General features: G+C 39.5%; 1 protein-coding gene across 1 annotated transcript in view; it reads left to right on the top strand.

The window, feature by feature from the left end:
* Positions 1–627: 627 nt before the first annotated feature.
* Positions 628–13,513, top strand: part of gna11b (guanine nucleotide binding protein (G protein), alpha 11b (Gq class)) — a 35,892-nt gene continuing 23,006 nt past the window's right edge. The window contains exon 1 of the mRNA XM_042719056.1: positions 628–1,680. Within this exon, the coding sequence (XP_042574990.1) occupies positions 1,545–1,680 (136 nt within the window). The 5' untranslated portion in view covers positions 628–1,544. The remainder of the gene's footprint in view (positions 1,681–13,513) is intronic.

Genomic DNA, 13,513 nt, shown 5'->3' with positions numbered 1-13,513 from the left:
TATATCCTTGTCATGTTTCTTGTTATATGCACAAGATTTTTATAACTTACTTCTTTAATTTCTGCCTTCATAAATAAGAAGTTTGCATTACTATCGTTTTGTGAGGGACAGTAATTTCAGAATGATATGCTGATAAGAGATTAGATTTTAAATTCCATGTGGCTAGTCAGATAAAAAATAAAAAATAAAAAAAAAGCCATTAGTAGCATTAGTAATCATAACAACAACAATGCTAACAATAATAATCGAATACTCATATTTTCACTTTAATAATCCTTATTCACATTTTATTTCGCGGGGTTAATAAAGTATTTTAATGATCTGATAAGTGAAACAGCAGATCATAATTATTTCTTTTCATTTTTATTATTATTATTATTATTATAAATCGTATTCACAATTTCCCTTTTGGAATCATTGAAGTATATTTATATAGTGCAAGCTATATGTAGAAATATGTAGAAATTCTATAATGCGAGACTTGAATGCACACTGCTCCCTCAGAATAAGCGACACACCCCGGCAAGGGAGCACTTTCTGAACGCCTGACTGCCTTGTGCCGTCGACCAAACTTGACAGTTCCTTCCTGTTATCCGCCTCCAGAAGGTTTTCTTCACAGGTCCCGCCTCCCCTCTCCCGCTCGAGCCCTCGCTCCCTGTCAATCATCCGTTTGGAATCACGCTAGTGTGCGCACGCAGCTCCACTGATGTAGGAGGAGACGCTGCTGTCATCTGCAAAAAAAAAAAAAAAAGATGGCATAATCCATTTTTAAAGGCAACTGGCTGTTTTCCCCCTTCCAGGAATTTTAATTTTTCCTCAAGTGTTGTGACTAAGCGCTCCCGTGCCACAAAACGACGCGAAAGGGAATGTTTCTGACATTCAGTTCCTCGCTGTGAAGCAGTGACGATTCATTCACCACATTTTCTGAGGAGGAATCTCTCTTTTTTTGTTTCACCATTTGAAGCGGAGGATAAAGCTGGAGAGCGGGGACACAGGGAAAGTGGATGTCGCGACTGTACGATCTGTCCCGTTTTCACCGGGACCCGTGTTGTTGGTGGTGAGCCGCCGCGAAGCTGTTGTGGGAGTGTCGCACGCACGCGAGGATAGTTTGCCCTGGATTTTTCAATCATTTGCGAGATAAGGCTCCCAGACCTCCTCCTCCACCTCGTCGTCGCCGACGCTGCCCTCCCTTCCTCATCCTCCCGGTTTTTTCTTCCTCTCGTACCTCCGTGATTTTGCCGCGGTCTGCACGCGGGGTAGAGGCTCGCGCTCACCGCGAGAGGACTGAACGCAGCGCGCGAGGCCCCCGACCCCCTCCCCCACTCTCAAACCCCCTTCAGATCATCTCCTCACCTCCCTTCTCATTTTTTTTTCCCGTGTTCTTCTTAATATTTTTCCTCAGAGAAGTAGGATTGGGGGGTTATTTAATTTTTACCCGCCTTTTTTTCCAGCGGCCACTCGAACCGAGTGATATTTTTGTGTTTTTTTTTTTCTCGTTTCTGAAGCCCCGACGAGGCCGGGCTGTGTACAGTAAAGCAGTGGGGATGACTTTAGAGTCGATGATGGCCTGCTGCCTGAGCGAAGAGGCCAAGGAGTCGAAACGAATCAACGCCGAAATCGATAAGCAGCTGCGTCGAGACAAACGCGACGCGAGACGGGAGTTGAAGCTGCTGCTGCTCGGTACGAGTTCCGCCGTTAAACTCACGCATACACACATAATACACAGTCAGTAGACAGGTTTCGCTGTGGTTTTCAGCGGTGACTTGTGGTGCTAAACACGCCACCTCTGTTTTATCGCGGTGACGGGTTTGTAGCGTAGATTTGAGGCGGTTGCGGTTAATGTTTTTTTTTTTCTTTTTCATCCAAGTAAATAGTTTGAAGGCTATCGGCGTTAGCGAATAGTGCTAAGGCGTTAGCATATGCGGGCCGAGTGCTGGACAGGGCCTGGCATGCAACAGCACACAAATCTCAGCATGCTCTCTGTTGTGTGCATATGCACGCACATGTTAGTGTACATCAGAGGCGAAATGGTTGTACACTGGCTGGTTTGTTTTTGTAGCTGTCAGTTTTGTGTTATGAGTCAACCCAAGTGGTCTGCTGTATGATATTGCATGTTGCATACAGCTAGAGAGAAATAAGTGCAAATGTGCAATCGATGAAGACTGTACTGTATGGCGGAGTTGCTTTGCACAGTGTCAGTAAGTGCAAATTAAACAAAGATATTTTGTGGTTTGTGCAACTGCAAGAATCCTGTCGGATTATAGTATTTAAATCTTAGGGAAATCAGGCTGAGGTTTGTGAGCATGTGAGCTGAGCATTTATTGCTGTAGTGATGGACACAAATCAGTAGGTGCAGATGATGGTTTTTTTTATGTTTGTTTGTTTGGTTTTTTTTTTTAATGAGAAAAAAAATCAATTAGTATGTAAGTATCAACCTTGAGTGCAAAACATCAATCACCGTGTGCATCTTGGGAGCATTACCACGTCAGTCTGTGCCACCTGTCAAATTTGGGTCGTGTTGCACTTTTAGCATTTATTCCTGGGTTGAATTATCTCAAAATGGTGGACCGTTATTGCCTTATGAGGGCGTGAGGGCTCTGCACACTGGACTCTGGTTATTCCCAAGGAAGGAGAATTGGATGCTTTATCAAGCCGTGAATTTTGGTTGCTGTTCTGTCTATGACTCAGTGAGTTGGTAAGCGGTGATATCTGACACGGACAGCCTTCATTAATTTCCTATTAGTCAGGACTGTTTTTCCGCTTGAAACCACAAAATGAGCTGCCTGTATTAAAATGGATCATACAGTAGGATGAAAGCGTGTGCTGATGACAAAGTCAGATAGGGAGAGATGGACAGAAGTGTGAGTTTTGGTGAAATCGTGCGGAAAATAAGTCCAGTTGACCCTTGCTAAATTCCGCCCACCTTGGTTACGGTTGCCAACTCGGAGAAGCTTTACAGAACATCCCATTGGAATGAACTTGAGATTTCCATGAACAATATGATTTCTTTTTAGTAAAATATGTTTTCTCTGAAATTAAAGGTCTTCAGGATTCAGGACGTGTTTGAAATTTGTACATTTAACAACTGTTCTGTTTCATTAAACCAAAGATATCTCTTCTTATCAATATCAAGACTTTAGTTGACTGGTAAGCATTTGTTCAGTCTCTGTGGTTTTTAGATGTCATTGTGTCATTCATGAGCATGATTCGCTGAAAATGTTCATAGAAATTTCCAAGAGATTTCTGGGATTTTCTATGCAGCTAACCGGGGAGGAAGGGGGAGTGTAAGGAAGGGTCAGTTGACTTGAAATTTAGATTTTTGTTATTTTGAATCTAGTAATTGAAACATTGGTGAACCTGTTTGCAGGATTATTTTACCTTTTATTTGAAGTTGTCACCACGCAAGCTTGTCAATGCAAACCAAGCTTCGCATAATTGTTCTTGAACTCTGGATAGGAACAGGAGCAGTTCTGTAACAGTGAATGATTCTGAGGACACAGTGGCTCCTATGTGGCTCTGAAAATACATGAGATTGACCTTTACTGCTATGAGAGAATTAATAAGTAAAAGTTCTCTCCTATACAATATCCCTGTGCCACCAAAGTAAGTATAAAAAAGCAGCTTGTTGGTGCTCAGTCATCCTATTAATGGCCCATCCTAAATAAGTTACAACTGTCAGCCTAACTCTGGATAAGTCTTGGCTAGTCTGGATTAGCCAAGACCTTAATAGGCTTTGCGAACACATATTTGCTACATTGCTGATGATACCATCATAGCTGCTTTGTGTTAACCAGCGTCTCACTCTGTAACAGCAGTTAAGTCTAGATGGTTAAGCTTTGAGAAATTGTGGTTATTAGTAGGGCTGGGTGATATTTCAGATATTCACAATGCAATGATTGCTATGCAATGATTTTCGGCCAAATTTTTACTATCTTGTCTTGCGGCTTGGATGTATGAGAACATTGTCTCTATGTGGCAATATTCCTGTGGTGAAATGTTTTCTGCAAATACGTTTCATGGTAAATATTGCTGCCTATGGGTTTTTTCCCCCTGTATTTACCTCAATTATGTCATGCATTAAAGGGGTCATGAAATGAGAAACCAAATTTGCCTTGATCTTTTGGAATATAAGAGGTCTTTGTACCATTAAAACGTCCTGCAAGTTTCATAGCTTAAGACGTCCTCCCCATTATAAACGAGCCATTTATTTAATCAAGCTCTAAATACAACTCGTTCTGGATCCATGGTAAGAAGTGACGTCACGGTGCGAAGTGACGTTCCAACCATTTGCATATGACCGCCTCCAGCACAAGACAACTACGCTCATTTCGTATTGTTGTCGTGCCGCGCGCCTCACAAGTGTTCAGTCGACGGACAGCGAGTGGGTCTGTGTACAGGAAAATTACAATGCCACGCAGATGTGCTCAAACATATAAGGTTTTATCATTGCAAGAGCCATCGCTTCGAATGCATCACCCGCTACTAAACAGTTACGCTCAATCCACAAATGTTCTGGCTGGGGGCGTTAATAATTAACCCATAGGCACTGTCGTTAGCCAATTATAACAGTGGGCATTAACACTGAACTCTTAAAGGGGAAACAACCGAAAAACAGACTGTTTGAATCAAAGGATGAGAAACAGGGTGGGAAAATGTCATAATTCACTAAATTTTAAAAGTTTTTTTTTAAAAAAACTATAGTAATACTATAATTGCACCTAGGGGACCATAATAATAAAATAAAAAAAACCATGTCATGACCCCTTTAAATATCATGCATTTAATTTGCCACACTGGCTCTTTGGTCAAAATTATGGGTTATCTGATTGGTAAAAACAACAACAAAAAAAATATTGGCAAAAGTCTGAGATAATTTTTGTTGTTGTTGCTATATGGCCCAGTTCTAATTATTTCATATTTGGCATAGTAGCTGCGCTTTTGAAAGTTTGATAACACAAAAATGTCTTACATGTATGCATTTGTCAGATGCTTTTATCCAAAATACAAAGATTGCATCATGCAGGATTTTGCTTTATCATTTTTCTTCGTACATGCTTTCCCTGGGACTCAAACCCCTTGGTCTAGGCATTGACAGCGCTATGATCTACCTTTAGTCAAACAGTAGTGCATGGTGCTAGCAACACCAAGATCATGGGTTTGATTCCCAGGAAATGCATGAACTGATATAATGCGATGTAAGTTGCTGGTATAAAAGTGTTTGAGCATGTTCTTATATTATCTTACAAACATTTTTAAGTAATTTTTATCATCTAGAGCTTTTTTATTTTAGTCCAGAAATTAATCCTACTTGTGCCTTTCAGGGCAGTTTTGAATCTGATTCAGGTTTCATTAGGATCATCTCTTTGTGGCTTTACAGTTTGCTTGGGCTACAGGTAATGCAGATTCACTGTTGAATTCAGTGAAATGTAGAATTTGTCCTATTTTTGAATGACTTTCATTGAACACTTTCACGCTGAAACATACTGGGACAGTGTTCTATTTTCAATGGGCTGCAAAATGGAAATCAAGTGTACTGGATGCATTGATTTAAATTAACAGGAAAAACATTTTAATTGCTGAGGTCACTGGCTTAACAATAACTTTTAAATGTCATTGCAAAAAAAAAGTGCATTATTTCAGCGCTCTAGTAATGTGTTGTGTATTGTTTGAAAGCTCAGAGTTTTTATGTAGCTGTGACCTTTTGAACTGAAATCTGGATATGTTATGTCATTCAAAATGTGAGATATTAAATCATTTCAGTTGCACAGAGAAACGTATTTTCTGTATGACCTCTGAAATCAAAGTAGCGTTGTGTTTTTAGCATTTAACCAACCTTAACAGTAGTACAGGAGATTAGGCCTTCTGCACACATAACAGACTAAAGGTTTGTTAACCCTGCAAACAATATAGGAAACAGGCTATGATATGTTTTTTATAAAAAAAAAAAATTGGAAGTGTTAAAATATGCTGGTCTACTTCCCTGCAATCTATGCATCCTTAAAGTCTGTATTTAGTGAAGGCTATTAAGAGTGGCTATCTGTGTCGTTTAGCTTTTCGGATCTTCTCAGAAGTCTTTGGTTCTACACATTCAAAAGTTCAGTAGCAAAAAAAACACCTATGCATATGCACATCTTAGTAGTGTGTAGGCATTTCACTTAAGCATGACTGCTTATTTAAGAAATTCCCAGAGAATCCTAATAATGTAATCAAGAAGCATTCAAAAATATGCTGCATCTTGCTGTCATCTGATGGGATCCAAGTTTGAGATCTTCACCAAGTTGTAATCTCATGCATGCTCTCAATTATGGAGATGTTCTCCTGATGATATAATCTTACTGTTAATGTTAACTGTGTTTTATGAACCATGTTTTATGAGATGCTTTCACCCATGCAACTTTAACATAAATTGACAAGCATGTTCTAATGGATTTAATGGACTTTTCATTATTGTATATATTGCTATCGTATGGACATATGATGTTTGGCCCAGTTCAAATTTCGTTCAGAATTCTTTCACAAACTCATTGTTCTAGTCATTGTATTGTAACTCATCCTAATCCACTTCTTCACCTATCTGACCCCAGCTCGGTAAAGAGTTCGTTTTATCCAGCTTCTCGATGGCTTAGTTTGACAGGGCCATGACTTCCTGCCAGTGCGATTCATTGTGTCTCTCGCTTCACTGAGCTGCCCGCTCCACCCTTTCCCGCTATCCATGCGGTCTGTGTTGCCCCTGGTATGCCCTGTAGCCCTTATCAGGCTATAGAAGGGCTGGATGCACTGGGGCTTGTCACTTTCTGTACTTGGTCAAAACAGATTAAAGCTAGAATTTATCCCCTAAAATTAAGTAACCTCTATTGGAATGGACGGTATTGTAGAAGTGATTCTGGCCTGTAACTGGTGCAGAGGTTCTTGCACTGGGCTGCATATTTTTCTTGCTAGTTAATGGTTTGAGTTGAGCAGTTGTATAAGGGTCTCTGGTGACGTACTCGCACTATTCTGGCTTCAACCTTGAAGATTTTATAAGGATGAGTTGAATGACCGCTGCGGCAGTTTTAAACATCAATCCCCAATCAAGCACCATGATTGTCATTTTAGTATTATTTACATACTATAGTATTTATTCATATTTTGAATTAGCTTTTATTTTTATATTTTCAGTTTAATTTTAATTTCTGTAACATTTTAGTACTTTTGTTATTTGTTTTCATTTCATTATTTCTATTACAATTTTTAACGGCTTCCGTTTAGCTTTTTATTTCAGTTTTAGATTTTAGTACTTCAACTTAAACTTAATTTCTGTTTGTTTCCAAGGCAACATTTCTAATTTTAAGTCATTTATCTAATATTTATTTTACTTCAGAGACAGAGAGACAGAGCCTGAGGCTATTTATCTGTGTGATGTATAAAATTGTATTGATTTAGTTATTTTTTTATTATTTATATATTGGCTCTTTTTCAGTGCTCTAGCCAAGAGGTCAATCTGTGATGTTTAGATCCTCTTTTGGTCACAAGTCTTTCTGTCATACAGATTCCTAGGTCAGAGTTTAAACTTCAGTCTGCTGCAGAATGTGAAATTTTCATTCTCCTGCGTTTGCATGCATATGAGTGGAGCACAGTGTGTAGTTTCAACATGTCTTTGCGCTAAACCTTTTACTTTAAGGGTAGGTTGGCCAGTGTCACAGATAAATGTGAATGACAAAACCAGCCGATTTGATTTCAGCTTTTTACGCACCAAAAATGGCCTGGTGATTTGGTGTGAGTTTGCATTATTGACAGCGTGTTAGCACTGGCAGCAGTTGTTTTGGAGTGTTCTGTTCCTGGCTGCCCTACTGAAGATTAAACTTCGCTTCTGACGGCCACATTATGTTTCAGTAAGGGGCTTGGCTTCTGCACACTTTCACTTTCAATTGTGGTGCTCCTAGGACACATCTGTCTTGTTTTTTTCATAAGCAGTCCTTTAATGATACCCTGCTTTGTTTTCAGAGCAACACTTGAACTGTTCTCCGATCAGTCACCGTCACGCTTTCCACTTCCTCCCAAGCAAGGCTTTACGGTGGTTTCCATGGCCAGTGCAAACAAGAGGATTTGCACTTTGGACTTCCACCTAGCAGGTGACGAAACTCTTGGCCGGCGTGCGCATCAGGTGTCTGCACAGGGCTTTTGTTTGATTGCGACCCACCGTCGCAGGGCATAATGGATATATGAACATGCTGTGACATCTGTCATGATCAAATAAGGCAATGCAGTCATGACTGTGCCTTTGTGACGAGCTGATGTGACAGGCCCGTCTAGAGCTGGAGGGTTGCTTCCTGTCACTCCTGTCCATGTTAGGAGAGCTGATAGACCGAGTTTATCACAGAACCACCCGCTTTCTCTGCTTAGACAGTGGTGGATGTCTGCTGAATTCCAGTCAAATAAATTAAACAAAAAAAAAAAATACCAAAAATCAAATCTAATCCATTGCGGCATTAATCACGTCATTATGGCTACGTTCACACTGCAGGGCTTAATGCTCAATTCCGATTTTTAAAAAAAAAAATCTATTTTTTTTTGCAAGGCCGTTCACATTTCCAATTAAATGCGACCTTTTGTGATCTCCTGTGTAAACGTGAAATGACCCAGAAGTGACCCGCATGCGCAGAAGAGTACTCAACGGTCAACGACGTCACTCGTTGTTTGCGGAAGTAGCTAACGTTAAACATGGATGTCAACAACAGTGTAGTTATCAGCGGAGCTCTTTTTGCAATATTAAAGTTTTTTTCCCAACGGAGCCAGAATCGTCTGTAACCACGCTCAGCCATTTCGCTGGAAATGTTTTCGTAAACCGCCCGGTTCCGATAAGAGCCCTCGAGTTTGGCCTGAATAGAGCTGTCACCCCAAATATTAATTAAATCTGTGACCTCGCTTCCCTTCCATTGACTGGTCTCAGCAGCATCGTCCGCCATGGTTGTTGTTTATCTTCTCGTTCCCGCCTACTTCAACGCAGAATTATGACGTTTGTAGCGTATCAATGAAGTACGGGTCGGATACATGTGGCCTGGCCGTTCAGACATAGGTCGCATTTCAAAAGATCGGATACGTATCGGATTCAGGACCACATACCCAAGTGGCCTGGGTTACATTTGAAAAGATCGGATCTGTGTCGTTCAGACTGTCATGAAAAGATCAGATAAAGGTCGCATAGGGGCAAAAAAATCGGAATTGGGTCATTTCAGCCTGCAGTGTGAACGTAGCCATGTTTTTGCCAGCCGATTCAATCTGTTCAACTGTCTCAGCCCTCTGTTCACGTGAATATAATATTTCAAGAGTTTTCTTTGCAAACAAAATTAACATAAAACATACAAAAGCAAATTCAAGAATTTTACATTTTTAACAAAAAACTTTAAATAATACTTTCACCTTTTACATTTTTCTTTTAAACTTTTAAATAAGGCTGTCAATCCAACATTTAAAGTTGGTCTTGACAGACTTTCCTTTTTCTTGTTAAGAATTACATTATTGGATTTGATACATTCAGTAAATTGTAATTCATTATAATTTGCTTGGTTTAAATTCTAATTTCAATTCTGTATCCTGTTTGCTACTTCAGTTCAAATTCTGGAATTGAATTGGAATCTACAAACCACTTCTGAGTGCAATGTAAACACTGTAAATCAAGGTTTTTAAAGATAGCTTCAAAAGTGAAGACTTTACAAAATACTGACATTTTTGGACAACATCATGTTGTCATCATGAACACAGTTTGTTTATAAATACTGAGCATGTTTGAATCTGACAAATAGTTTTTTGACTGTGATTATGGACACTAGGTTGTTGTTGTTTTTTGTCAGCTGTTGTAGGTTTGATGACACATTTATAAGTGTTAGGAAGTGGTTTGTATATTTGTTTGACATCAGGAAAAAAGGAACTTCAGTTGACATATGCTTTGTGGCACAGTTTCAGTAATTCTTTGCCAAGCATAATCATGTTAACATTTGTATTATCACATGGACTAACTGTAGGTGTGGACAGTTTTTTTTATTTTTAATTTTTTATGCCTGTTTGTTTAGATAGGACAGGAAGTGAAGTGGGTGAGAGAGATGGGAATGGGATTGGGGGAAGTCCGCAAGCCTGGACTCGAACTCGGGACTCCCGAAGTGCAACGGTGCTACAGGCGCTGACAGATACTGTTTTTTAATAAGTAAATTTTCGTGCACCTGTGCAAAAAGTCTCAAATGCACCCTCACAAAATTTGCCCTAGCATTTTGTTAATACTTATCCTGCCTTCATTCACTCTCCTATCGGTCCTTCATGTCCTGCATCAGAATTTTGCATGACGGCGGGCAAGTGGAATCCTGAAGTGTCCCTAACGGTAGGTGATCTGTTCTTTAATGAGGCTGGATTTTAATTGGCTGCGATTCCCTGCTGTTATTCTTATGTAAGCAGGCCCGCATCCTAACCGGCCTATAGAGAGCGCTGTTGTCAGAATGCACATGCTGCCACACACGGCGCCTAGAGCCAAACGGTGCCAGGTGCTCTCGGAAGTGAGCTAAGTGAAATTGAAGTGATGCAGGCTGTGGTGCCTTGCCCTCACAATGCTCTGAGAAATTTGTTCAACTTACATTGAAATATTTTCATCCCAAACCCGCCTTACAGTGAGATTTCTGTGTAAAGAGCTTCGTTTTCACTGACACGCATGTATTTATAGACGTATTCTGTTATCCTTGATGAAATTCTTCAAGGAGGTTAACTGACCTGAGTTCGTCCGCTGCTCCCCCTGTGGCAGTATTTATAGAACAGGTGCCATTCTCCAACCACGCTACAGAGACCTGCAGGGATGGATGGCACACGCATGTCATTCTTTATTTCTCCCCTTCTTTTTATCATTTTTCTAATGCTCAGCCACTTTATATGACAAACAGAAAAATATGACCGTATGGTGACCATGTATCTAATTATACACCGCAAACCTTGAATGGCCTTTCCTGTCAGCCATGTTGCATGCATACATGCTTTTCCTTTTCTTATCCTTGACACATTTAACAGATCAATTTCCTCACAAAGTAGGCCAAAGAAATGCAGGCCCATTAAGGGGAAGAAACAGATGAGAGAATGGAGCTTTTAGCGAGTAGATGTGGAAGCAGGCAATCTCCTTGCCGTCTCATTGGGTAGCAAACGTTCAGTTTCTAGTTCACTGACGCTTGGTCACAGATGCTCGACTGTAAACATGCTCTCATCCCAATCATTTTAGTATAATGCAGGGATTGAACTTGGCATGATTTGCCTCCTCTTTGTTAATCATTGGCTCATTGCTGGTGTAATTTGAAGAATACAGTACTTGGTGTTCATCTACAGGTTTGGTGGCAAGTAGGGATGCACGATCATGATTTTTCATGGCCGATTCCGATACCGATTTTTTACAAGCAAACTGGCCGATTCCGATACCGATTTCCGATTTTTTTTTTTTTTGCTTTAAGCAACAAACAAGAAAGGAAAGGAAAATATACATAAACAAGATGTTTATTTGGTATTTAATAGGCCGAAACTGGATTTTGGCTATTGAAAACAATAACCGTAACCATCTGAAATAACGGCAGTGACTGCACAGTAAGTAGCCTACATTCAATACAAACATAGATGGTACAGACATCAGCATTTAGCTTTTGTTTTTGAATTGGGTTGAACCTACATAGAACTGGCCTTAAATGAAAAGTTTAACTGTAACCATGTGAAATTAAAGGCAACAACACAATCAACACACATTCAAGAAGATGTTTCTTAATCAGCATTCAGTATTTGTTTTAGTTTTTAAATTTGGTTTTAAATAAAAAAGGTCTTTACCAGTGAGACTAAACAAAAGTATGCTATATAAATTAATTATTCCAAAATGTTAAAATCATGTTGGTGCTAATAAAACTAAGATGCAAAGTGAGCGCAGGAAAGGGGCTCTTATTTGTGCGCCAGTACACCAGCGGCTGTTCACTTCCTGCTATCTGTGCCTCAGACATGTAACACTGCACTTCCAGTGCTGAACGACTGCCCGTGTCCTGCGCACAGATTTCAAAATACTTCCACACAAATGACATGATAGCGAATGATTACAATGTAGTCTGTGCACGCAGGTGCACTTCCGGAAAAATCGGCCGAAAAAAATGCCAAAAACCGGCCGATTGCCGATCGCGTATTTTAAGCAAAAACCGGCCGGTTCCGATTTATGGCTGGTCAACCGGTGCATCACTAGTGGCAAGGCCTTCAGCAATCTGTTTTCCAGGGTTGTGCTTCATTCAGAGTTGAATTGAGAATGGCTTTTCTAGTTCAGTTTGTGAATTTGATTTTAAACAGGATGCAGAATTGACATTTTGAATTTGAATGTATGTAGAGTTAAAATTATTTGAAATTCAAAGAAATTCTGGATCTGCAGTTTGTATTTTTTTAAAAAAAAAAGCAAAGTTTGTCAATACAAAGTTAGAATGTTGGTTCGATAAAACCTTATATTAGAAACGTTTGATGGATGGATGTTTGAAGTCCCACCTATAAAAATGTGTTTTGTTTATACATTTTATTATTTATATGATGTTTCGTCATATTTAATAAATTCACTTTGGTGTTCCATAGTTGGAGAACACTTCATTTTCTGAGAATGCGTTACCTGTTTTTTCTTTCTTTGTATTTCTACAGTGCAGTGAAGTCCTCTTCCTGTCATTCTAATTCAACATCCTGTGTTGTGGGCAGTTCAGTTTAAATTCGCACTTATGAACTGTAAGGAGCCAATTCTGAATTTTGCTGGTTACCAGAATATGTTGTGTTTTGGATACTGATCTCCAGCATTGAATGTTGGTGCATGGACAATATAATTTTCTTCAGTATTTTTGTCTTGTTTTCCAGTAAAAATAACATTTTAAACAAGATGCATTTACTTGAGAAGCAAAACAACTAAAACGCAGAAACTATTTGCCAGTGGGGTTGGAAAAATAAACTTGTTTTCCCTTTGAATTAAGTTTATTTTTCTTACCCCTTTGGATTTTTTTTCTCTTCTTCTTTTATGCATACAGATCACTTAATTATGCTTGAATCCTCTGAAAATCAGACTTATGTAATTTTGATTCTTAATTAAATGAATCATGTTTTAAGGATGTTTAGATATGTTTACAGATAAGCCAAACATCTTGGTTTTGCTGGTCCAGTTTTAACTAGTGCAGACAGGCATTTATTTTTTAACCACATCTCTTATTGATAATGCTTTCACATTGTTGTTTTGAAGAATGAAGTGTCGATTCAGGGTTCTGTTTATATGTCGGTTGCTGTTCTTCTTTGTAGACGGGAAAGACTTTTTTTAATTGTTATTGGCTCTGTCCCTGCAGCATTTCCTGTTTTCCTGTAGTAGCGTTGAGGCATGGAGTGTCCCTGGTTTTCAGCATTTCCCTCCGTCACTCATAAAGAGCACAGAGAGAACGGGAGGCAACGCTGGCAGTCTAAAAGTAGCCATTCATTAACATTACATTCCATCCAGACGGCAGCTTTAACTAGGAATCAT

Source organism: Cyprinus carpio, chromosome B2 (genome assembly GCF_018340385.1).
Source record: "Cyprinus carpio isolate SPL01 chromosome B2, ASM1834038v1, whole genome shotgun sequence".
NCBI classification, from domain to species: domain Eukaryota; kingdom Metazoa; phylum Chordata; class Actinopteri; order Cypriniformes; family Cyprinidae; genus Cyprinus; species Cyprinus carpio.
The sequence above is the reverse complement of the archived record's forward strand: the minus strand, read 5'-3'. Positions and strand labels throughout refer to the sequence as shown.